At 37.1% G+C, this 24663-nt stretch overlaps 4 protein-coding genes and 1 long non-coding RNA gene across 5 annotated transcripts; 4 read left to right on the top strand and 1 right to left on the bottom strand.

The window, feature by feature from the left end:
- The first annotated feature begins 2296 nt into the window (after positions 1 to 2296).
- Positions 2297 to 4126, top strand: LOC128199322 (uncharacterized). Its single transcript, XR_008251974.1, has 2 exons — positions 2297 to 2816; positions 3239 to 4126. It is a non-coding gene; the product is annotated as an uncharacterized LOC128199322 (long non-coding RNA).
- A 744-nt stretch (positions 4127 to 4870) lies between these two features.
- LOC112049659 (uncharacterized) lies at positions 4871 to 7417 on the top strand. Its single transcript, XM_024087638.2, has 2 exons — positions 4871 to 5038; positions 7143 to 7417. Exons 1-2 carry the CDS (start codon positions 4939 to 4941, stop codon positions 7352 to 7354), a joined length of 312 nt encoding a protein of 103 aa, XP_023943406.2. The 5' UTR covers positions 4871 to 4938; the 3' UTR covers positions 7355 to 7417.
- Positions 7418 to 12843: 5426 nt separating this feature from the next.
- Positions 12844 to 14791, bottom strand: LOC128199313 (uncharacterized). Its single transcript, XM_052888299.1, has 2 exons — positions 14140 to 14791; positions 12844 to 12869 (listed from the first exon to the last, which is right to left on the bottom strand). Exons 1-2 carry the CDS (start codon positions 14789 to 14791, stop codon positions 12844 to 12846), a joined length of 678 nt encoding a protein of 225 aa, XP_052744259.1.
- Positions 14792 to 16266: 1475 nt separating this feature from the next.
- On the top strand, positions 16267 to 17858 carry LOC112049666 (uncharacterized). Its single transcript, XM_024087651.2, has 2 exons — positions 16267 to 16436; positions 17618 to 17858. Exons 1-2 carry the CDS (start codon positions 16337 to 16339, stop codon positions 17845 to 17847), a joined length of 330 nt encoding a protein of 109 aa, XP_023943419.2. The 5' UTR covers positions 16267 to 16336; the 3' UTR covers positions 17848 to 17858.
- Positions 17859 to 19863: 2005 nt separating this feature from the next.
- LOC112049671 (uncharacterized) lies at positions 19864 to 22441 on the top strand. The gene is made up of 2 exons (XM_024087660.2): positions 19864 to 19992; positions 22113 to 22441. Exons 1-2 carry the CDS (start codon positions 19905 to 19907, stop codon positions 22355 to 22357), a joined length of 333 nt encoding a protein of 110 aa, XP_023943428.2. The 5' UTR covers positions 19864 to 19904; the 3' UTR covers positions 22358 to 22441.
- The last annotated feature ends 2222 nt before the right edge of the window (positions 22442 to 24663 follow it).

Here is a 24663-nt window from a genome sequence, read left to right as displayed (position 1 = left end):
CGCGCATTACTGCGTCATGGAGGACGTCAAAAATCTAGAGATTACCCATATAACACCACTTGAGCTAAACTTGATTATACTTGACCTCTCTATAATACTACTAGTACCCACTAGTAGTACTATAGACTAGTATAAATAATGTTTATGTATAAAGCCTCAATAGCTCAACCGTAAGAGCGGTTGGACTCATCATCGAGGGGTGGTGGTTCGATCCCTGCCCCGTTGGTCTATCATCGTACCCACTCCTAGCACAGTCTTTCCCGACTAGTTGGAGGGGAATGGGAATATTGGTCATATTACAAAATATGGCAAATATTCTTTTTTAAAAAAAAAAGAAAAAAAAAGTTACCATGCAAATGCCGGAAAGGAAGGAAAGAATATATAACCGATTATGGAATCGAACACAAGTCTTAAACATAGGTGCGATGCCCTTCAGTGACTTATATACATTTACTTAAGTATATCTAAAAACTATAGAATGGATCTCGCTTGCTTGAAGAAATCATAAACTTACAAGTAAGTTCAAGCCGGTTGTCGAGAGCGCTGTACTCTACCAAGGGTGACCTCTAGAACCGGTATTTATTAGTCAACTTTAAATACGCTAACTAAAAGAAAATGCTTACTAGATAAGTAAGCAACACGCGATTTTCCTTAGTCTTAACTTAGACACATGTAATTTTCATACACCTGATGATTATAGTAGAAATTATCAGGGTCTAATTATATTTAAGATACAACTTTACTTTTTATAATCATTAAATAAATAGTTATTATTATAACTTCTTCGTTCTTTAAGAAAATCTGTAAGTTTTGAATCCACATCTGTCTCAGAATAATTATGGGACTCAAAATCCGTCCTTAGATCATTTAGATAAAATTATTATATCAAATTCAACAACAACAACCACAACAACAACAACAACAAAAAACTCGCAATTCAGAGTTACGAGTACCTACAACACGGACAGACGGACGAGGCGAAAAAAAAAGGGTTCCTTGTTGACTACGGAGCCTTAAAAAGGCTGTTAAGTACCTATTTAATAAAAGTAAATTGAATACACATAATAGTAGTAAGGCACACAATACAATAATAATGAAAACTGGTTATCGTTAATCATGGATGGAGATGTAACTTAATAACAGATCGTCTTGTTTCCGAGACACGACTCGTCAATAAATATAATTATAAATGAAACACTCATGCTCAAACAAGAAACAATACAAACCGTACAAGGAAAACCTTGCAACAAGTATTTACCATGTTAAAACTCACAGATAGGTACATAGTCGTATAACTTTGTGTTTCTTTAGATCATTGGTTCCCAAAGTGGTCCAGGTCCACGGGAGACTCAACAACAACACTTTATTTATTTACAAACCGTGGCCCCCCATTTTTTTGTTACGACAACGTGGTCTACATTGTCGTTACGGGGTTCCATGAAATTGTATCTAGTTTCATACTGAATGGGGCGTTTTCTAAATAAAACAAGTGAGAATTTTTTGAATCCTTGTGCTGTGTATACCTAGATGTTAAAAAGTATAGTTGTTTCATTGGCCAACTTTGCTTTTTTACATCCACTCACAGCACAATAAATTAATTAATTCAGCAATCGATTCTCACTTAAAAAAAAAACTGATAATGTTGTTGTTAATTTCGATGGAACTGAGCCTACATATTTTTTCGAAATTTGGGAAATGGTAGAAATGTATCTGCAGGGGGTCCACCGGAACCAGCTAGATATCAAAAGTGGTCTATGAGAACAAATAGTTTGGGAACCGCTGCTTTAGATGTTCTAGATAAAAGTGAACATAATGTTTTATGAATAAACTTATACAAAAATATGGACAAGTGCGAGTTAGACAAACCAATCGTTTCAGCCACCAAGTTCCGTATTTTCACAGAATGTTTGCAGTTTCATGCAAAATTTCTCCTCGCAAAAGTTAACTATAGTCTACTATGGTACTGATTTCTACCTTTAATATACTCGTAAATATAAAAGATTATCGTATCAAACATTTTTATTTATTTTCAATTTAAAAGTAATTATTTTAATTATTATATTGGTCGTTAGTAACTAAATAACCTAGTTTCCTAATAAAAGACGTTAGTTGATCGTTATGAATCATTTCAAACAAATTAAATGAACATTTTCTTTCCCTGATGATATTAATAATAATTTAAACGAATAGGAAAATACCAAATTATTATAAATATTCCTAGAGTGACTTAAATTAAAATTAATAATAATTTATAAGCGGTATCTGAGACCGCTAGTAGTTGGCTAAGGGACTTAAAGAAGGTGGGTGGGGTGGGTGGTAGAGGCTAGGGGTTAATGCTCTCCGAGGCATGGGGATGTACTATTACCATCATCATCATCATCATATCAGCCGATGGACGTCCACTGCACTCCACGATGGATGGACATCGAGTGACGTTATATCCGTCAGACTACTATTTCCAACAATAGACACTATCAGGGATTATCCTGAGAAACCCATGTTTATCGCGGTATTTGGGAAAAATGAAATTTCCTCAAACAGCGTCGAGGGTTATCGCTAGGTTATAATTAATAAGTTAAAAGGTCGTCAAATTAAAAAATAAAATCATAATAACTGATTAAAGAAAACAATACAATAGCAATTGGCTAGTTGTTGGTGAGACATCACTTTAAACTCTCGTTGAGTACACGTCAATTTCATTACTTTTACCAATATGAAATTTATCTTCGCTTTTTGTTTATTCGTCGTGATCGGGTTGTCATTAGCCGTTATCCCCGAGTCTGATAGGGGTTGTATTTACGGGTTAAAAGGGAAATGTGAGTATTTTGTAATACGTAGAAAGTTCTAGGTAAGTCAGTTAAGTTCTAAGTAGTTCTTGGTATTGTCAAATACCTATCTTATAAGTTGGGTATCTTCAAAACAAGAGTGAATAGGCACTTCTAGGCAAGCGTGTCTCATCTTAGACTGTATCTACACTTACCATCAGGTTAGATCATGGTCAAACGCGAGCCTATTTGCATTACAAAAAAACAACTCAAGTAAGATCCGATTTGGCTGAGCAGAGAGAACAACGCGAGCAGAGAAAAGGGAGTGTTTACTTGTCATAGAGGAGAGAATTTCCTCTATGACAAGGTCATAACATCACAAGTTACTGGTTCTGCTCAGTTTTTTCTCTGGCACACGATAGACCCGGCACCCGCGGTGATTCCATGGAATGCTAAGATTCGTTTTATTTCAGGCCTTCATTACTGCGAGGAAGGCACCCATTCCTACTCACCAGGATGTGGTCACTTCTTACCGGAAGCTACTTGCGATAGTCCTGAGCCAGAGCTGGACATTACTAGCCATGTCTGCGACTTCTCTGCTAGCTACTGTGACGCTCCTGCAGTACGGGATACTGCTTCTGGAAAATGCGTGCCAATTGAAGAATGTAGTAGCGGATATCAATATATTGATTTTTAAACTTGAAACGGGCATTTGGTAATGATATTAGCCGTGATTTATCAGCCCCCTATGCTCCTACCAAAGATAAGTACAGTAGAATACTATGAAGTTTCCAAAAACACGTCGAAAACGCATGCCTTTGAGAGGTAGCAGAATTCAAATGTCGAAGCGTTATTTTTGTTATGAAAAATCATAGTCGCTTAATTTATTGATTACCCCTAAAAAATTATCTTTAAAGATTAAAGATTTAAGGATCTCCAGCGAAGAATTGTCACGAAATAGAGAAAAAGTTGACGACAATTTTAAGGTCTGGAAACGCTCTACTTCCTTCAAGCCAACATGATCGAAACTTTACAGTTTTCTACCGTACTTACTTATGATAGGAAATTTTCAGATTTCAGATAACATAATTATAGACTGGTCATCATAGTAGCAAAAATATGCCGAATGCGGTTGATTCGACCGCACGAGGCCGCGAACCCGTAGGAAATGAGTTATTTGCAAAAATATCGATTTTCGTGACCTTTGTCCTCAAATTACTTAGCTTATAGCTTTTGAGACAACTTATAGAATGCTAAAACATTTTAGCTAAGTTAAATTTTAAGCTAAAATACAAGTTTGTACTAATACTCAGCTGATTATCTATTTGTCTTGATTTTGAATAATTAAATAATTATTTGTATGTATAATTTTTTATTTTACAATATAAATAGGGTAATGTTAAACAATTTAACCATTATTGTCATATTTGTTTAAGATAGTGATGTATTTAAACAGTCGGATTTACGTCCTTTATGAGGCACCTGGTGTAACACCTCCAATTTCCTAATATATAGGTACCTCATCATTATCAACCCATATTCGGCTCACTGCTGAGCTCATTCCTCTCGGAATGAGATGGGTTAGGCCTTACTCTACCACGCTGGCCCAATGCGGATTGGCAGTCTTTACATACAAAGAGAATAAAGAAAATTCTCTGGTATGCAGGTTTCCTCAAGATGTTTTTCCTTCACCGTTTGAGACACGTGATATTTAATTTCTCAATATAGGTACCTCACCTACCTAATATTACGCCTACCTATGTTCTTTTCTGTACACCTGACAACGTGTCTGCGGCAAATGATAACCCAATGAATAGTTATGGAGAAAACTCATAACAAACACGAAAAAACCAGAGAAAATACTACTTTTTCGGCAAGGTATTGTATAATATAAGTACTACATATTCCGCAATGTATGGTCTATTCAACATGAAATAATATTTTTAATTAGTATTTAGTTTTGGAATGAATGTTTTCCCAAATTAAATTAATAATAAACAAATAAATAGACAAACAAACTGACATTGACATTTATTATATTATTAACTATTCGCTTAAATCAAGTTTAATGACATCATAGAAGACGAACTATTTAAGGCCACATGATCAGTGCATCGTGGGACTCCAGACGATACTCTTGTATTATCCGAACGATTTAAATACCTCTGCGACAATGAAGTTGTTGTTTGTTCTGTCTCTTGTCGCCCTGGTCGGGTTATCATTGGCTGACACGAAGACTCATAACAGAGGCTGCATTTATATAATGGGAAGATGTAAGTATATTTTTTCATCTTTTGATTTTATAACCGTCAGAGGTATCATCCAAGTAAGCCCATAATAATCTTAAATAGCATTGTCATTCGACTCACGGACTAACTTGTTTTGAATTGAAAGAATGCCCGGCAGTTTCACCCGCGTAGTTCCCGTTCCCGTGGGGCTATAGGTATAAAATGTAGCCTATTTTACTCGGTGAGGAAGTTGCTTTCTAATAGGGATATCTATACTTATATACTAATATTATAAAGATGAAAACTTTGTTTGTATGTTTGTTTGATTGTAATGAATAGGCTCAAAAACTCCTGGACCGATTTTAAAAAATCTTTCACCATTCGAAAGCTACAGTATCCACAAGTAACATAGGCTAAATTTTATTTTGGAAAAAAGTAGGGTCCGTAAGATATTTGCGTTTTTCGGACGCAAGTATAAAATCAACCAGAAAAGCAACTTATTTTACGTACGCTGCCCAAACTATAAAAGATAGAACCATAAAATGTTCTAATTTATTGTAGATCTTATAAATATCTATAAAAAGTCCGTGATACACTATACCTATCTATGTTGAGTGAAGCACAACAACCATTTTTTTATTTAAAAATCTTGATTTTTTTCGAATACATTTAAACGCATTTATTTTACTTTATTACTTTATTTTACTCTTGCTATTAGTCATTGAATGATTAAAATTGGACGTTTGGTTTTAAAGTTATGGTGAAATTAAAATATTACGATTTTAGGGGATTTGGTATTGGGGATTGGGTAGGGTATGGGTACAGGACGGTACGGGTAGGGGTAGTTGAAAGTTTACGTCGAGTTTCACGCGGACGAAGTCGCGGGCGTCCGCTAGTAATTTATAAAATCGGTCAAATAGTTTCCGAATTAATCTGTGGTAATATAGGCTGTGATAACTAATAAGAAACAATATTTTTGTACATTTTTCAAGACAGAAATAACTTTATCACTAAGAGATACTTGTTGTTTATTAAAAGTATCTACTAGTAATAATCTGAAGAGGCCAAGTTTTACTGATATACGTGTTAGTAGTAGTTCCGTCACATAAAAGGCGCGCTGACTGACTAACTGTTACTTTTAATTTTTACGTAAAATACAACTTTACTCACACTTTATTATTTGTTAGATTTATACTAAAATAAATTTACAACAATATTTAATTAGTTAAAATATACACGACAGGCATGAAATTGCGGAATATTAAACTGATTTTGAAAGGAGATTTACCATAGAAGAAAAAGCTTTAAAACAATTTCACTATCCAAAAAGTTTATAATAGATTGAAACATATTCACAACATTTTTCAGTGAATGTTGTTGTTGAATTCACATGTGCTTATGGCTTAACGCTTATGATTAAAGTCGAAGGTTGCCGGTAATTTAATTAATAGTATAACAAATCATAATTAAGAATAATGTATGTTCCTACAGAGTTTAAAATTTACTAAATGGGCATAATCATATGTTAGGCCCTTAGACCTCTTTAATCCGGCCCTATCGCAAAATCCGTTCTTAGTTAAGAAATAGTAGTAAGTTAATATTGCTCATTGTAAATTCAATTATCACAAAAACAGAGTCGGCTTAGACATAATGTGTAAGGGCAACGAAACATGTTAGATGTCAGCGCTCTTTTAACATGATATCAACTATACCTACCTACGCAGTCCAAATAAAATAATAAGTCAGGTCATTAACATTTATCTTAATTGGTTGTTTTTATACGAGTATAATTTTGATGGCCTAGCAACGAGTCCTAGTTTATAGCTATGATGATTCATATCTATCACACACAATTATAAATTCGTGTATTTTAGTGACCTGTGTAAAGATTAGAAATAAAAACTTGTTTATAGAATATTCTTTTTATATCTATCTCATCACTCCAAAACTACTGGATGAATTCAAATAAACTTGACATAATTTCGCATAATTTCGTAATTTTCGCGGTGAAATTTTGCATGGAAAGTCCTTAATTTTTTTGGTGACTTTGAGCCTTTTGTTGACTCCTATAGTTTGTGGCCAAGTCTCGGATCCGTAGGTCATCACAGGAAACACGCACTGTTTGTATTCATTTAGTTATTGGTTGCAGGTTATCGAGAGTGTGAAGAAGGCACCCATTCGTATGGAACCGGTTGCGGTTATTTGCTACCAGAGGCAACCTGCGACAACCCGACACCCGAGCTCGACAAAAGGGGCAAGATCTGCGACTTCTCCGCGTGCTACTGCGACCCGCCGACCGTCCGTGATTCTGCTACTAACAAATGTGTAGCTCTAGAAGACTGTCCCAAGAAAAAAGAATAATAAAACATAAAAGATTGATGAAAATAAAGTTTTTTTTTTGGAAAATATATTAGTTTGCCTATTTTTAATAGTATTTTATTTATGAAGCGTAAAGTCTATTTTTCACAAATCTCGCGCGAACTCATTGAATTACTAATACTAGTAGTACTAAGTACATAGTTTTAGCAGACTCAGATTTTTACATTTGGTGATTACATTTTGAAAACCAATGTCGAACAAAGGTTAGGTGCAACGACTTGCGGTACGGACGGCTTCAGTGTGCTCGTGGCGTTCGAGCCGTCCACACCTCTTGTTGTGTAATTCTTTATGGGTTACTTGGATAGGCGGGGAGAGTCACTTGAGTGCAAAATGGGAGTGTTAGATATCTGTCAAAGGCCTTTAACCCTACACACAACGTTCACAAGTGCGTGACTTCACTCAAGGAAATTCTAGGGTCTTATTTTGGTTACAGTTTGATTTGGTTATTAAGTTGTCCTGACAAAATATGTTGTAAAACCTTTGTTAGACATTAGTATTCTTATTTTTGTTATCACTTTTGAGTCCGCTAAAAGATCTTAGACTAGTAATATTTTACAATCAATCAATGTCAATTTTCTACCATACTTTATTTCTTATCTTAAGTAATTAACAGATGAGGGTATATATTACTTATGCCGGATCTCGTACTAATTGATAAGTGGTGTTAAAAGGTCGTTATATTAAAAATCAAATAACTATATAAAGCGAATGATTTATTACTAATTTACTAGTTGTTGGACGGACATCACGCTAAACTCTCGTATTATACTGACAATTTTAAAATACCCTTACGAAATGAAGTTAATGTTTGCTTTTTGTTTATTCGTTGTGGTCGGATTATCACTAGCCCAGTCTGATAGAGGTTGTATTTACATAGAAGGAAGGTGTAAGTATATTGTAATAGGTACCTACGTAATATAAAGTTCTAGCTAAGTCAGGTAAGTTATGGGTAGTTCTAGATACTGTCGTCGTCGTCGTTCGTTATCAACCCATATTCGGCTCACTGCTGAGCTCGAGTCTCCTCTCAGAACCCCTCTTGGTTAGGCCAATAGTCCACCACGCTGGCCCAATGCGGATTGGCAGACTTCACACACGCAGAAAATTAAGAAATTCTCTGGTGTGCAGGTTTCCTCATGATGTTTTCCTTCACCGTTTGAGACACGTGATAATTAATTTCTTAAAATGCACACAACTGAAAAGTTGGAGGTGCATGCCCCGGACCGGATCCGAACCCACACCCTCCGGAATCGGGGGCAGAGGTCATATCCACTGGGCTATCATGACTCTAGATCCTGTCACTAGGTACCTATAATTATTGTTATGTTTTTTTTATTCCATGACAAATACCCCCTTGATAAATAACCCCTTGTCATAGAAGCGGGGAAGAGGTATAAGTGTATTCTATCCATTTCTCTGTTTCTACGCGACATCGTACCGGAACACTAAATTACTTGGCGGTACGTCTTTGCCCATAGGGTGGTAACTAGCCACAGAAGTTTACCAATTTAGAAAACAATATATGTAGGGTAAGGAATGATAGCAATATATATATATATAACGTGCTTTAAGACCTTGGTTTCCCTAGAACAGTGGTAGTTATCGTTCGTTACAGCAAACGTTCTTTTAAATTAAACGGCTCAGTGGGTAGTGACCCTGTTCTCTACATCCACAGCTGTGGGTTCGATTCCCACAACTAGAAAATGTTCGTAGAAAATGATGAGCATGAATGTTATCCAGTGTCTGGGTGTATTTGTACCTTATATGTAGTTTATAAATACATAGCCTAAAAGCAATATTGAGCCGTGATAGCCCAGTGGATATGACCTCTGCCTCGGATTCCGAAGGGTGTGGGTTCGAATCCGGTCCGGGGCATGCACCTCCAACTTTTCAGTTGTGTGCATTTTAAGAAATTAAATATCAAGTGTCTCAATCGGTGAAGGAAAACATCGTGAGGAAACCTGCATACCAGAGAATTATCTTTAATTCTCTGCGTGTGTGAAGTCTGCCAATCCGCATTGGGCCAGCGTGGTGGACTAATGGCCTTGCCCGTCTCATTCTGTAAGGAGATTCGAGCTCAGCAGTGAGCCGAATATGGATTGATGACGTTATAAATACATAATATGATCAAATCTTAGTACCTATAACATAGGCTTACTTTTGGGTTAATTAGTGATGTGTGTATGCAAGTATATAATATGTAAGTAAGTATTAAAACTATCAGCTGTCAGATTAGTTGGGCAGGGAGTACAACACGAGCAAAAAAGGGGAGTGTTGTCATAAATAAACTCCTTAACCCTACACCCAGGTCACAAGTACCAGTCTCCGTTCAGTTTTTCTCTCCGTCATAATATGATGGATCTTATACCGCGGTGAATCCATGGAATGCAAACTATCCATTTATTATTTTAGGCTTTAAAGACTGCGAGGAAGGCACCCATTCTTACACACTAGGATGTTTTTGTACCACTTTAGTACTATTTGGATACTTATATATTTGGGTTTGAGTAAGGTATGTCGTGTCCCGGGTAGCGGTTATGGGTGATAAATAATAGTAGGCTCCACTGATAAAACACTTATATTGACTATCAGTTACAACGGTTAGGTAACGACTGGCGACAAACCGCCCGTATCGACTTCGTCATAATTACGAAAATGCTTAAGTAGCATTTTCATTTACAATCTATGTGTGTGTGACCACCACATCATTCCACCCCCTTTTTTTTTTTTTTTTTACAGAAAACAATGTATAGGTAGTATAGGGGTGTTTCATTCTTAACACTATAAGCACAATGCTGACAAAACGTTTCACGAGGAGCGTACACTTGTTACACTTAAACTAATGAACTCTGTAAAGCTAACAACAAAAAATTTAAACAAAAAAAAATATAAATGACAATGTAAAATTTGTATAAGTGTAATATTATGTAAACAATTTTGTAGAACACCTTCAAATACAATTACTTTAAACAGAATATGGTTTTTACTTTAACATTGCACACTAATATATATTTACCTAACTTAATATATTACTTTTGATGTGCCCTGACTTGTGTTCCCTGCATTTTGTATTGCCGACATGCTGTCAAGTTTTATCACTGGCGCATTGTTGTCGATTTGCCTCTTCATAAAATTTTTCATGTATTTTTGCCACTGGGCACGCACACCATACAATATTATAATTGACAACATTACGATTATTACTATTAACATGACCTCTACGTTATTCTCAGGAATTTGCACTTTGTGTTCGCTATTGGTAGTCTGCGAAATCACTACTTTTTCTTTATTATTTTGGTTGCCCATAATAATATCTTATTCTGCACTACTAAAAATATATGTGTATACTGCCTCGTGAAAACATATTCCTTATTTATATATACTTACTTATTCTAGAAAAAAATTTTGGTACTACGTGATAAAATATAAATCATTTCTTAAAATTATAAACATGACGAAACAATTAACAATAATGCAACTAAGCATAACGTGCAGGTACGCGGCTGACGCGACCACTGCTCGTTGTTTTGCATTTTACACCGTTGGTATTATAAGGGACCGTACACACTGTGACTTTCTTTTTTAAAATCGGTTCCGTAGTTTTTGACGACATAGTATTTTGGGGATTATCGTTTTCCTCCAAAATATAAGCTGGTTTCAACCGATCTATAGAAACTATAACCTGACGTGTGGGTAATTGGACCTTAAAAACTTTCTCTGTCCTGCTAATTACTCGGTACGGACCGTCGTAAGGCGCTTGGAGAGGCTTACGCACCGCGTCGTTCCTGATAAATACTTTGTCACAAGTGTGTAAATCCTGGTGAACAAAAATTTTTCTCGAGTCTTTATTGACCCTTTTAACAGGTTTTAAATCATTAATTATACTTTTTAATTTGCTTACATAACTAGAGCTATCTAAAATATTATCCTTACTTATATCATAAAATTCACCTGGCAGCCTAATACTTGTGCCGTATACCATTTCAGCACAACTAACATTAGTGTCTGCCCGTACAGCGGCTCTTAAACCTAGTAAAACGGTTGGTAGTTCTTCTACCCAACTTTTAGTTGACAGTCTAGCCATAAGTGCTGCTTTTAAAGATCTGTGCCACCGTTCTATCATCCCATTACTCTGCGGGTGATAAGCGGTAGTGCGGATCTTTTCAATACCCATAAGATTCATGAGTTGCTTGAAAAGATTACTCTCGAAACAACGACCTTGATCGGAAGTACACTTAAAAAATACTCCGAAACGCGTTATATAGTTTTCATAAAGTGCTTTGGCTACTACTTCAGCTGTGATTTCTTTAATTGGGACAGCTTCTGGCCAACGCGTACCTCTATCTATCATAGTCAAACAGTATCTATATCCCTCGGGTGATGTATTGAGAGGGCCTATTATGTCAATCATTAAGTGACTAAAACGATCTACTTTCTCGAAAGTACCTAAATCGGATACAGTATGCTTTTGAATCTTAGATCGTTGACATGGGATACAGGCTTTAGCCCATCTTCGGATATCTTTATTCATACCTACCCAAAAGTATCTATCTCTAACCATTTTGTTGGTAGCGCGAATACCCGGGTGACTTAAACTATGAATTGCATCGAAAGCGATACGTCTAAAACTTTCCGGTAAGTATGGTCGGGCCTTATTAGTCGATGTTTCGCAAACAACGCAACTATCGGTGCCTGGCATCACGATGTTTTTGTATTGTATTTTTTTCTTTAATTCGCTTAACTCTTCGTCATCATTTTGTACACGTGCGAGTTCCGTGAAATCAATGACCGTAGGACAAACAATTTCTTCCACGCGGGACAAAGTGTCAGCTACTATGTTATCTAACCCGCTCACGTGGCGTATGTCCGTAGTGAATTCGCTAATGAACATTATCTGTCTAGCTCGCCTAGGTAGCTCTTTCACGCTACCTATCTTTGAAAAAACATAAATTAGAGGTCTATGGTCAGTATACACAATAAAATTACGACCTTCTATCATATATCGAAAGTGAGCTATCGCCGAATAAATGGCTAATAACTCTCGATCATAGGTACTATATTTCCTTTGTGCTTCCGAGAACTTTTTAGAAAAATAAGCAATAGGTTTCCATACGTTACCTTCTCTTTGCTGTAGAACCGCACCCATGCATGACTCTGAAGCATCCGTCATAAGCGCCAAAGGTTTGTCTATCGCAGGATACGTTAACGTCGCGGCGTCACTTAGGCTCTGTTTACACTGCTCAAACTGAGCGTTTGCTGAATCAGTCCAAGCGATTTTTGACTTATCTTTTTTTTTTGTATTCGTTAAATAGCGATCCAACTCAGACTGCTTTTCAGCGGCACCTGGTATGTGTGATCTATAGAAATTTAACATACCTAAAAATCTCCGGAGTTGGTCCACAGTAGCTGGCCTCGGAAACTCGATGATGGCTTTCACCTTCTCGTCGAGTGGACGAATCCCTTCCGTTGTTACTTCATGACCTAAAAACTCCATTTTTGTCTGTTCGAAACAACACTTTGATATATTCAGAGTAATACCGAACTTCTCTAAGCGACTAAATACTTCCTCTAAATGTTTTCTATGCTCGTCGACGTTGTTACTTGCAATTATTATATCATCTATATACACGAATAAAAAATCTAAGTCTGGGAGTACGCTATGACACATAAAACGCTGAAAACTTTGGCCAGCATTTCGAAGGCCAAAAGGAAGTCTGATGAACTCGAAAGCCCCGAAAGGGGTTGACACAGACGTCTTTTCAATGTCCATCTCGTTAACTGGTATGCAATTGTAAGCTCTGTTTATATCTAACCGTGAAAAAATTTTCTTACCAGCGAGTAAGTACGTGAAATCGCGTAACCTGGGTATAGGGTAACTATCGGGCTTAGTAATAGCATTTAAGCGCCTATAGTCACCACATGGCCTTATCTGCCCATTTTTTTTAAGCACTATATGCAGAGGGCTTGCCCACGCGCTTTTACTGGGTCTGCATATTCCCATTTCACACATTAACCGAAATTCCTCTTTAGCCTTAGCGTATCGGTCTGGCGGTAACGGTCTTGCTCGACATTGAACAGGCGGACCGTTCGTCTCGATGTGATGACAAACGCTATGCTTAGGAACTTCCTTAAAAGATACCGGTTTAGTTAAATCTGGATATTTAGCTAACAAACTATAATGTGGGTGTTGATTATGAATTGTAGTTATTGAACTTTCCATGCACTGTGACATACTAGCAATAACATTAAAATTTGTTACCTGATCCACTAGTTTCCGTTTACTAAAATCTACCACTAACTTATACTTAGTTAAAAAATCGGCTCCTATTATAGGCTGTCTAACGTCAGCAACTATAAATGTCCACCGAAATGCTCTCCTTAACTTTAAATTTAATACTAAACTATGCAACCCAAATGTCTTAATAGGTGTACCGTTCGCGGCATACAGTCTATAGTCCTCGCACGCTCTATTTTTCTCGCGCACTGCCCACCGGGGTAACACTGACACATTAGCACCACTATCTATTAAAAACCGTAATTTACTGTTTTCGTCAGTTATACACAAGCGGTAATTTATCGATGGGTCACAGCCTCCCGCCGCAGACAGGACCGAAGCTAGTTTTCCGCACTGCCAGTAGGCTGGTTCGATGTCTTCCACGTACACGGTTGAACACATTTGTGTGCTCGGGCTCTAAACTTATAGTGGTAGTAGCAAAGCCAGTCTGGATCTGCCGGTGTCCTCTTCCTGCTACCGCTAGTGATGCGCGTACGTGGCGCGCCGTGTGACCGTGATCGGCTTCTCCCACCGCTACGCTGGGAATTTTCAATTTTTCTTAGTCGTTCGCCCAGCTTGTGGATCTCCGCTATGACATCTGGAGAATCACTCCTTGCACTCCGTACTGCGGCCACCCCCTGTATAGGCATTGCATTTTCTGTCACCTTGTCTGCCATTCTGGCCAAAGCGTTAATATCGCTTAAACCTGATGCCGTGAGTATTCCTCTCACCCATCCCGGCAAATGGTTTTGCCAAAGGATGGTAAGGGTTTCATCTGTAACTTTGCCACTTGCCAGCTCTTGCATTTTCCTCAGCAACTGCGATGGCTTCTGGTCGCCAAGCTCCATTTCAGATATCAATTTTTGTACCTTTCTATTTTCTGACTCCTCATAAATGTCAAGTAATCTTGTTTTTAATGTATCATATTTACCATTTTCCGGCTGTTTGACTAATATGTCTGTCACTTGTTGTATAACGTCTTTTCCTAATTTCGATATGACAAACTGAAATTTTGCCTCGTCAGACATCTTCTGCGGGTGTAGCACTGCCTCCGCCTGTATGAACCAGTGTCGCGGCAAATCCGTCCAAAATTCAGGAATTCTCGCCGATACAGACACGCCGGAAACTGACACCTCTGGTTGAGCCATTTTAAATTCCAATGTGTGAGTCGTTACGTGTTGCTACCCGTGCAAAATAACCGCTAATAAAACCGAGTCGGGTCACCACTTTTGTACCACTTTAGTACTATTTGGATACTTATATATTTGGGTTTGAGTAAGGTATGTCGTGTCCCGGGTAGCGGTTATGGGTGATAAATAATAGTAGGCTCCACTGATAAAACACTTATATTGACTATCAGTTACAACGGTTAGGTAACGACTGGCGACAAACCGCCCGTATCGACTTCGTCATAATTACGAAAATGCTTAAGTAGCATTTTCATTTACAATCTATGTGTGTGTGACCACCACAATGTGATTACTTGTTACCGGAAGCAACCTGCGACAACCCTAACCCAGAGCTGGATACTCGCGGCCATGTCTGTGACTTCTCTGCATGCTACTGTGACCCCCCCACCGTGCGGGATACTGCTACTGGCAAATGCGTGCCAATGGAAGAATGTAGCAGCGGAGATCAATAATACCTACATACATACATATCTATGTAACCAATAACAAGTTGGGTCACGCGGTTTCATTCGAGTCAAGTTATTGATTTTTTGATTGATTTATTATTAAGCTTTCCTTAATTATTGGGCTGTTGAACACTAAACATTTTCAATTCGAACCACTTTCTGAGATTAGCGCGTACAACCAAACTGTCACTCTATAATATTAGTATCACACCTAGTTGAAGTATGAAATATATTATGATAGTAGATGCCACTATTTGTTTATTTTATAGTACCTAAAACCTAATTAACGCATAGTTTGAAGATAGATATAATTATTATTTAATGATTTAAATTTTTTAAAATAAATGTAAAATCGTGGTAACTTTATGTGTTTAAAGCGAAGTTGTTAAATAATAAGTAAAATTTCAATAAACGAGCTGTGATTAATGAAATATAGTTGATTTTTTCTATTCCTTACAAGTAAGCCCTATCTCACCTGATGGTAAGTGATGATGCATTCTTAGATGGAAGCGGGCTTACTTGTTAGAAGGAGGATGAAAATCCAGACCCCTTTCGGTATCTATACGACATCGTAACGGATCGCTAGATCGCTTGGCGGTACGTCTTTGTCTTTGTCTTTGGGTGGTAACTAGCTACGACCGAAGCCTCCCACCAGCCAGACCTGGGCCAATTAAGAAGACCTCAAGCGGCCCAGCCGGAGATCGAACCCAGGACCTCCGCCAAGTAAATTCACCGCGCATACCACTGCGCCAGGAAGACCGTCAAATGTTTGATAGTAAGAACATTACAATAATTAAAATAAATGGTCAATTACTAAAACATTCTGAAAAATATTCCGTAATAAAACTCGGTGCGTGAGACCGGGGTCACCATTTGTGTAAGTCAAATTGTCGTTACCGTTGACGGGTTAATATTAACGATTAGCTTATATTAAGTAGATATAATGAAATCTTAATATTATGAAGGCGAACTATTTAAGGCCACCTAACCAGTGCATCGTGGGACTCCAAACGATACTCTTTTATTATCCGAACAATTTAAATACACCTCTGCGACAATGAAGTTGTTGTTTGTTTTGTGTCTTGTCGCCCTGGTCGGGTTATCATTGGCTGACACGAAGACTCATAACAGAGGCTGCATTTATATTATGGGAAGATGTAAGTATATTTTCATTTTCCATTTTAGCAGACGCCCCGCGGTTTTACCCGCGTAGTCCCCACTACTGTGGGGATCATCCTCACCTCATCATCATCATCATATCAGCCGATGGACGTCCACTGCGGGACATAGGCAGGCAAAAAGCCTGTGGGAATACCGAAATAAAATGTACCCTATGTTACTTGGTGAAGATGTAACTTTCTAATGGCGAAAGTATTTTTCAAATTGGTCCAGTAGTTTTTGAGTTTATGCGTAATATGCAACAACATAAATCTTTCCTTTGTTATAATTTTAGATGAGTTCAAATCTGGTCAAAGTTGGTCATTAACATGAAATAGTGATCTTTGAAAAGCTCACCAACCCTCATTGAAGCAGCGTGGTATGTCTAATTCCCATATCCTCTAGGCAGACCTGACCCTGTAGTTAAAATAGGCAGATAGTGATAACAAACAATAATTTTGTATACTTTTCAAGATAAAAATAACTTTTTTACTTAGAGATACTTGCTCTTTACAAAAAGTACGAGTAATTATATCAAGAGGCCAATTTTTACTGATATGCGAATAGTTAGTATGTATTCCGTCACCTATAAGGCGCGCTGGTTGACTAACTGCGTCTTTTTGTACGTTTTACGTAAAATAGTTTTTACTATTTACTAGCTGACTCAGCGCGGTTTCACCCGCGTGGTTCCCGTTCCCGTAGAAATACGGGGATAATATACCTATAGCATATAGCCCTCCTCGATAAATGGGCTATCTAACACTGAAAGAAGTTTTCAAATCGGACCAATAGTTCCTGAGATTAGCGTGTTCAATCGAACAAACAAACAAACTTCAGCTTTATAATAATAGTATAGATTAGATCTATACGATAATTCACAACATTTATTGTGACATGATAATAAATTAATTATATTAATTTATTATTACGGATTCAGCGTTTGAACATTACGGGATATAAAAAAATATTTTGAAAGCAGATTTACCGTGAGAGAAAAAACTTTAAAAAAATAATTTTAATTAACCTAAACTAAATTTGTTTTAAATTGAAATTTTGCAAAGGAAGTCCTTAATTTTTTGGTTCCCTTCTTCGCTCGAGTTGTTTCTCCTGCCCAGCCAAATTTGGTAACACGCACTATTCGACATACTGTGTTTTGTATTTAATAATTTATTGGTTGCAGGTTCCCGAGAGTGTGAAGAAGGCACCCATTCGTATGGAACCGGTTGCGGTTATTTGCTACCAGAGGCAACCTGCGACAACCCGACACCCGAGCTCGACAAAAGGGGCAAGATCTGCGACTTCTCCGCGTGCTACTGTGACCCGCCGACCGTCCGTGATTCTGCTACTAAGAAATGTGTAGCTCTAGAAGACTGTCCCAAGAAAGAAGAATGTGAAATATATCGTGATTGATAAAAATACCATTTTAATTTTTTTTTAAATTATACTTCCCCTCCCCTATAAGGAGCGAGTTCTGGTCTCGTAGTTACCTTTAAAATAAGCTAATAATGATGTTAGGGCTCCCGCACACGGGCCACAACCACAAAACGCCGCTAACGGCATATTTCCTGTAGATTTCATACATTTGGACTCGTCGCATACGCGACGATTGTAAGGCTGCCACACGTTACAATCGTCGCTGCTTGCTTCTTGTGGCTCGCAGCGGCCACTAAACGCTGTCACACGCCACTCGTGTGATTTCACACCTCTCTCTCCCTTATAAAAGCCTCAATAGCTCAACGGTAAGAGCGGTGGTTCAATCCCCGCCCCGTTGGTCTATCGTCGTACCCACTCCTAGCATAGTCTTTCCCGACTAGTTGGAGGGGAATGGGAATATTGGGCGTATTATAAAAGAAAAATATTCTTTTTAAAAAATAAAAATTATCTCAATAAACCTGTTAGGAGTCGAAAAGTAGCAGCCACCTACCGTAAGTGTCGACCACCGGCCACTAGTGGCTGGCGCGCGCTTCAGCTACTTTTGTGGCCCCTTCTTGCTTCTTGTGGCGGCGATTGTGGCTGGCGCGAGTGACCCGTGTGCGTCGACACTTAGAACTCTGCCTCATTGAGACGCCATGGCGACGTCACCGGCTACGTATCCAGTTAATATGATACCTAACTCACTTGGCGACGGTTTGGCAACGTCGCCAAAATGGAAGCATGGCCACGAGCTACGGTCTCTACGTGGCTTATGGATACTCTGGCGGCTTGGCGACGTTGCGACTATAATGTACACGGTAAACTGTACCTCGCTCACTCAGTCGCCAGACAGCCGCCATTTTGGACGTTCGCTCAAAATATAGTACCTAGTTGATGTTGTAAATAATAACTTTAGAAACTGAAAAATGTATAATAGATGAGATAGTATGAGATGGTTCATCTAATGAGTATTCTGATCGTAACTTAAACATTAAAGGTTGGGACGAAATTGAAAAATTTTTCAGGATATTTTCGTAAATCTCCATACAGTTTTAAAAAAATACTATTTCGGCTTCGATCTGATATAAAAGGATGAATCCATAGTTTCTTTATTTTTCTATTTTTCTACGACGTACATAACAAAGAAGTGCGATTTCTTCTACGTCCATTCCTGACGATGTAAACGAACTGACTGTAGAAACGCCATGGCCACTCGATTTGTCGACCTTCGGATGCCAGATAGCCAGGCCTGCGCCACTGGCGACGTCGCCATGGCGTTTTAATGAGGCAGAGCTTTTAGAAATATGCTTTGTATAGCATATATTCACTTGTATAGTAATAAAAAGCGCCGCAGTTGAATATTTTGTCGTGTTTAAGGAAATCCTTCATTAAGTTGTCACAGGAGCCGTCGGGAGCTGACGTGTGACACGCTCCGGATGTTATTGCGAGGAGGTGTTATTGCTTTATTCTTTTAGTTTTAGGGTTCTCTGAAGAAAAAACCGAAATCTATAAAGATTTTAGTAGTAGGTAGATAGGCTCTGCTTTTTTTTATTCTTTACAAGTAAGCACTTGGCCACAACCTCACCTGATGGTAAGTGATGATGCAATATAAGATGAAAGTGGGCTAACTTTTTGGAGGAGGATGAAAATCCACACCCCTTTTGGTTTCTACACGACATCGTACCGGGACGCTAAATCGCTTAGCGGTACGTCTTTGCCGGTAGGGTGGTAACTAGCCACGGCCGAAGCCTCCCAGCAACCAGACCTGGACCAATTAAGAAAACCCAGCCGAGGATTATGATTTTTTTACCTTTTTACAGGAGTTATGATTTTTAACTTTTTCACTATCCCACAGGATGCACAGAGATGTTCCTAATTAGGTTTTCTAAGTGATTCACAGAAATAACGTATTTTTCCCCAATATATTGACGTGGAATACACAGTTTATCTACAGGTCATGAGTTTAATCAGTCATATAAGTACAGCTAGTATATAAATGAATCATATAAGACATTCTACGCATATTGAAGGTGTTTAATTCGAAGTTAATAGCAATGTATGTGGTAGTTGCACTGTGTTTTGTCGCTTTGGCTAGCGCCATGCCGGATTACAGACCATGCACCTACGATACTAGAGGATTATGTGAGTATCTTCACAATAGCAGTATGAAACAGTTGCTAGGGGTTATTAACCCTTAACTGTAGTGGTGAAAAATAATCACACTCATAAAGTCGTCGGTTCGCGATACCAATACTTAGTTGTAAGAGCGAGCGAAGCACGTCCGATCTCCTCAACATACTTCGGCGTATTTTCTGAAGGTATCTAGGAGCGGGAGGCTCTGAGGCATACATGGGTCCTATGGACCCACAGCTACAGTTAAGGGTTAAAACACGAGTGCATTTTTTATAACGAAAGAACCGAGTTTTATTATTGCGACACGAGTATTTTAGTACCATTCTATGCACCGTTTCATACTTAACTTTATCTATTATTTGCGGATGCCCGCGACTTTGTCTTCTCCCTGTCGCACATATCGTTCTTAGCGAGCGTCTATTAATTATAAACAACCTCCTTTTCTACACTAGATATCAAGTACTTTTAGGTCAAAACTTTTTTCCTTCTCCAAAAAATATGGTTGACGTGTCATTCGCTTCGGAATCGTGTGTAGATCTACATTTTTGAAAAAAAATTCTCGCTCGCAAAAATTGCAAAAAGAAATTATTAAAATGGCTGGATTTTCAGTATTTAAATATACTAAAAATTATAAATAATCTTTTTAAATAAGTAAAAATTTTTTGTCTGAATTTTTTTTTTGAAAATTCCATAACCTAAAAAAAATTCCAAAACCGTTTGATGAGTGATCTTACGTTTTTATATAATTAGTATAATTATACATTGATTACAATATATCATTATACTAGCGGAACCCCGCGGCGCCGTTCGCATGAAGTATAGACTTTTCCGGAATAAAAAATAGCCTATAAAAGTTACCTACTTGGTAACCTCTTTTATCTTCCAGTGAAAGTAAGAACCATTAAATTCTGTTCCGCCAATTAGTTCGAACAAGCTGACATATGGACAGATAGACAAAAAATTAAAAAAAAAGGTGTTTGTGTATTAAAGTCGTGTAAATAACTATAAGCACTTGAAAAAACATAGTTATAATACATTTTACGCTTATGTGTTACGTAGTACTTTTTACCCGACTGCAAGAAGGGTTATGTTTTTCGCACGTATCTTGTATGTATGTATGTAGGTATGTAATATTCTTTATTACCTCATATCTTCCAAAGCACTGAACGGATTTACGTAATTAGGATATCGTTAGATTTGTCTCAATAACCCAAGTGTTTTTAGAAAGGCGAAACTAAAAAAAACAACAAGACGACTGTGAGACGCTATAGACTCGAGGTGAAAAAAAAAATTTTTTTTCTAATTTTATAATATGGGTATCAAATTTAAGAACTTTTTGTGAGAATTCTAAAATGGTATATCATGGTAATGTTTAAAAAAAACTACAATTAGAAAAACGTTATTTATTAGTTGTCTATACAAAATACGCGAGGCGAATGATTATAGGTGCGAGCAGGTTTGTGAAGTGAAGTTATAAAAAATAGTCTAAATATATTGATTATAAAAATCGGCTAAGTGCGAGTCGGATTCGCCCACCGAGCGTTCCGTAGATTTTTTTGAATATTTACTAAACCTCGGTTGGACGTATAAATTATCGTACTTTGTAATAAACGTAATAAATAAATCCGAAATTAACCATCTATAGTAACTAAAAAGTTTGAAATAAATAAATTTATTAAACAAATAAAAAAAACCGGCTGCATAAAGTATAAAAAAACTGAAAAGAAAAAAAAAACAAGCTCAGTCCAGAAGTGTAGAAAGCAATTAGAAAACAGTCGGGACCTTAGATATTGAATACAATGATTTTCTTCTCCATTATTTAATAGGACCCGATTAATCTAATTGCTTTCTACACTTCTGGACTGAGCTTGTTTTTTTTTTCAGTTTTTTTGTACTTTATGCAGTCGGGTTTTTTTATTTTTTTAATGAATTAATTTATTTATCAAAATCTTAAATACAGATAATGCGATAGTAACGAACGCCGTCGCGCCGGATTTATAAATTCAAAAATTAAGTTGATTTGTTCAATATTTAAATGTGTCATACATTAAACATTGTACACTAACTTTTTCATATACAAAATAGTGCGTTTAATTTTTATTTTAAATAACATTTTATAAACGTTCCAGGTATGCACTATTGTGAAGAAGGAACCTATTCATACAACACTGGTTGTGGCCCGATGACCCCCGAACCGACTTGTGAAAACCCGCACCCAGTAGCAACCAGATACGCTATATGTGACTACTCAGCTTGCTACTGTAAACCGCCCACCGTTAGAGATACTTCTAGTAAGAAGTGCGTTCTACTAGAAAGATGTCCACCAAAAGAGGATCATAATATTCACGATTCACATTTATATACTAAGTTTTGATTACATGTTTAACTTTATTTATTTCTTTTCCAATGTTAAAACCAATGACAATTTTTTTTTAATTTTTTGCTGCATAACTTCTACTGCGACCTTTTACGAAACTATAGCGATCAGAGTGAAACAAATTATTTAAATTAAAGTTATTTTAAAGTTGATTTAAAGTGTTTTTTTAAACCTTACCAACTGTAAAAGACTTTTATAACGACACATTCTGAATACAACAATATTTTAACTGATTTTCTAATTGATTTGTTGTGGCATCATGAAATTTTTTTTTATTTTTATTATTCTTTACAAGTTAGCCCTTGACTACAATCTCACCTGATGGTAAGTGATGATGCAGTCTAAGATGGAAGCGGGCTAACTTGTTAGGAGGAAGATGAAAATCCACACCCCTTTCGGTTTCTACACTGCATCGTACCGGAACGCTAAATCGCTTGGCGGTACGTCTTTGCCGGTAGGGTGGTAACTAGCCACGGCCGAAGCCTCCCACCAGCCAAAAATGGAATTATATAAAAACTACTGAACCGATTTGAAAAATTCTTCAACAATAGAACGCTAATATACATATCATATTCCGCCCCGCGGGACCAGACTACCGCGGACGAAGTTGCAGGCGTCGGCTAGTGTTATCTTTATTTTAAAATGTTTATTTATTTCTCTTAAATAAATAAATTATCACTACATTGTTTACTACACTATATACAATATATATTGTTCTAATATGTCCGTTCATTGCTACGCACGAAAAAGGAATGAGGAAGACGCTACCAACACTTGAACAGGTGGGGATCTCATAGTGGGGATAGGGCATATTGGGTGAATATTTTGTTTATTGACATCCGGTTCAAAGAAAATAAATCTCTGAAACGTGCGTTGTTGCTTGTAAGATAAGGGAAACTACATGGTAAAATTATATCTTCGAATGAAGCGACTCACATAATTATGATATAGCTTCACTTACAGGTAAGTTCGTTTAATCGTTAATTATACCGCGTATAATTAACGATTAACACAGCGTGGGACCAGACTACCGCGGACGAAGTTGCAGGCATCGCCTAGTGTTGTATATAAATGTAATCTCGTACGATATTGAACGCATAGTGTAGGTGTAGCTGGTAGCGATGTATGTAGCTGCGTTGTGTTTAGTCGCTCTGACGGCCGCCCTGCCGGACTACAGAGGGTGCATCTACGATGATAGTGGATTATGTAAGTACAGTAAAAGCTCATTTTTCGCGGGGGATACGTTCTCTAAATGTGTCGTGAATACAGAAACCGTGAATATAACCATCCATTCGCAATTTTAGGCAATAGGTATTACAAGTTAAAGTTTAAATTTGCAGATTTTACGTCAATTTCGTTAGTCAGATCCGCGAATAACGAAATATTTAGCCGCGAATATAGGAATTGGGACGCAATTTTTTAATCCACGAATAGTGAAAACGTGAATAAAGGAAGCGTGAATGAGGAGCTTTTACCGTAATCACAAAAAGAACATCCATATTTCTATTCTACTATTATTGCGAAAGTGAGTTTGTTGGGCTTTCACATCTAAGCCACTGAACTGATTTTAAATTTACTTTCATCGATGGAAAGCTACATTATCAGAGAGTAATATAGGTTAAATTTGATATCCGAATTCCCACGGGAAATGTAACTAACTATGCGGTTTAAACCAGCGGTTACCAGCGGTATGTTTTGTTTTATTAGAAAATCAACAGCTACATTTTTCTTCACCGTGATTATAATGAAGTGAATATTTTATTAAAATAAATATGTGTCAGTTATAATTTGTAGTCTATTAATTATTTTTATTGAAACAAACAAAACAAAATCATATTAGCATTTTTAATATTTATTCTCTTTATTCAATACAATAAATTTTGCTTTTACAAATATTTACACTAACTAAATACAATACTATTTAACTTAATAACTCGTAACAAACCTAACCTAAACTTATAAAATAAAATAAAATGAAATATAAAATTATATCTATATTATATAATATTTAATAGATCTAATTCAACTACAACTTATAAGATATTGCGTCTTTCGATTCAGTTAATCGAAAAACAATCTTTATACACTAGATCTAGTCGAGAAACCGAGCGCCCGATTCGATACGATTCTTCTAGAACGAATTATGATATCTACCATGAAATCGATTTACGACGTAGTAGGTAGGTACTACCTCGTTGGTAGGGTAAGCATAAGTAGCTTCGGATCTTGGGTTCCGGGTTAAAAATATTGACCTATTTGTTCTTCCAAAAAACAGCACAAAGTTGAGTTCACAGCTAAGTTAT

The sequence above is a fragment of the Bicyclus anynana genome, chromosome 22 (genome assembly GCF_947172395.1).
Source record: "Bicyclus anynana chromosome 22, ilBicAnyn1.1, whole genome shotgun sequence".
Taxonomy (NCBI): domain Eukaryota; kingdom Metazoa; phylum Arthropoda; class Insecta; order Lepidoptera; family Nymphalidae; genus Bicyclus; species Bicyclus anynana.
Note: the sequence above shows the minus strand (reverse complement) of the source record. Positions and strands in the feature narration are given on the sequence as shown.

Bases quoted from the DNA above. Each gene is read 5' to 3' on its own strand.
- LOC112049666 (XM_024087651.2), top strand. From the start codon at position 16,337: ATGAAGTTGTTGTTTGTTTTGTGTCTTGTCGCCCTGGTCGGGTTATCA. The intron at 16,437-17,617 runs GTAAGTATATTT...TATTGGTTGCAG, and splicing joins CATTTATATTATGGGAAGAT to GTTCCCGAGAGTGTGAAGAA.
- LOC128199313 (XM_052888299.1), bottom strand. From the start codon at position 14,791: ATGGCTCAACCAGAGGTGTCAGTTTCCGGCGTGTCTGTATCGGCGAGA. The intron at 12,870-14,139 runs GTACGCGCATCA...TGTTTCGAACAG, and splicing joins ACGGTCACACGGCGCGCCAC to ACAAAAATGGAGTTTTTAGG.
- LOC112049659 (XM_024087638.2), top strand. From the start codon at position 4,939: ATGAAGTTGTTGTTTGTTCTGTCTCTTGTCGCCCTGGTCGGGTTATCA. The intron at 5,039-7,142 runs GTAAGTATATTT...TATTGGTTGCAG, and splicing joins CATTTATATAATGGGAAGAT to GTTATCGAGAGTGTGAAGAA.
- LOC112049671 (XM_024087660.2), top strand. From the start codon at position 19,905: ATGTATGTGGTAGTTGCACTGTGTTTTGTCGCTTTGGCTAGCGCCATG. The intron at 19,993-22,112 runs GTGAGTATCTTC...TAAACGTTCCAG, and splicing joins CTACGATACTAGAGGATTAT to GTATGCACTATTGTGAAGAA.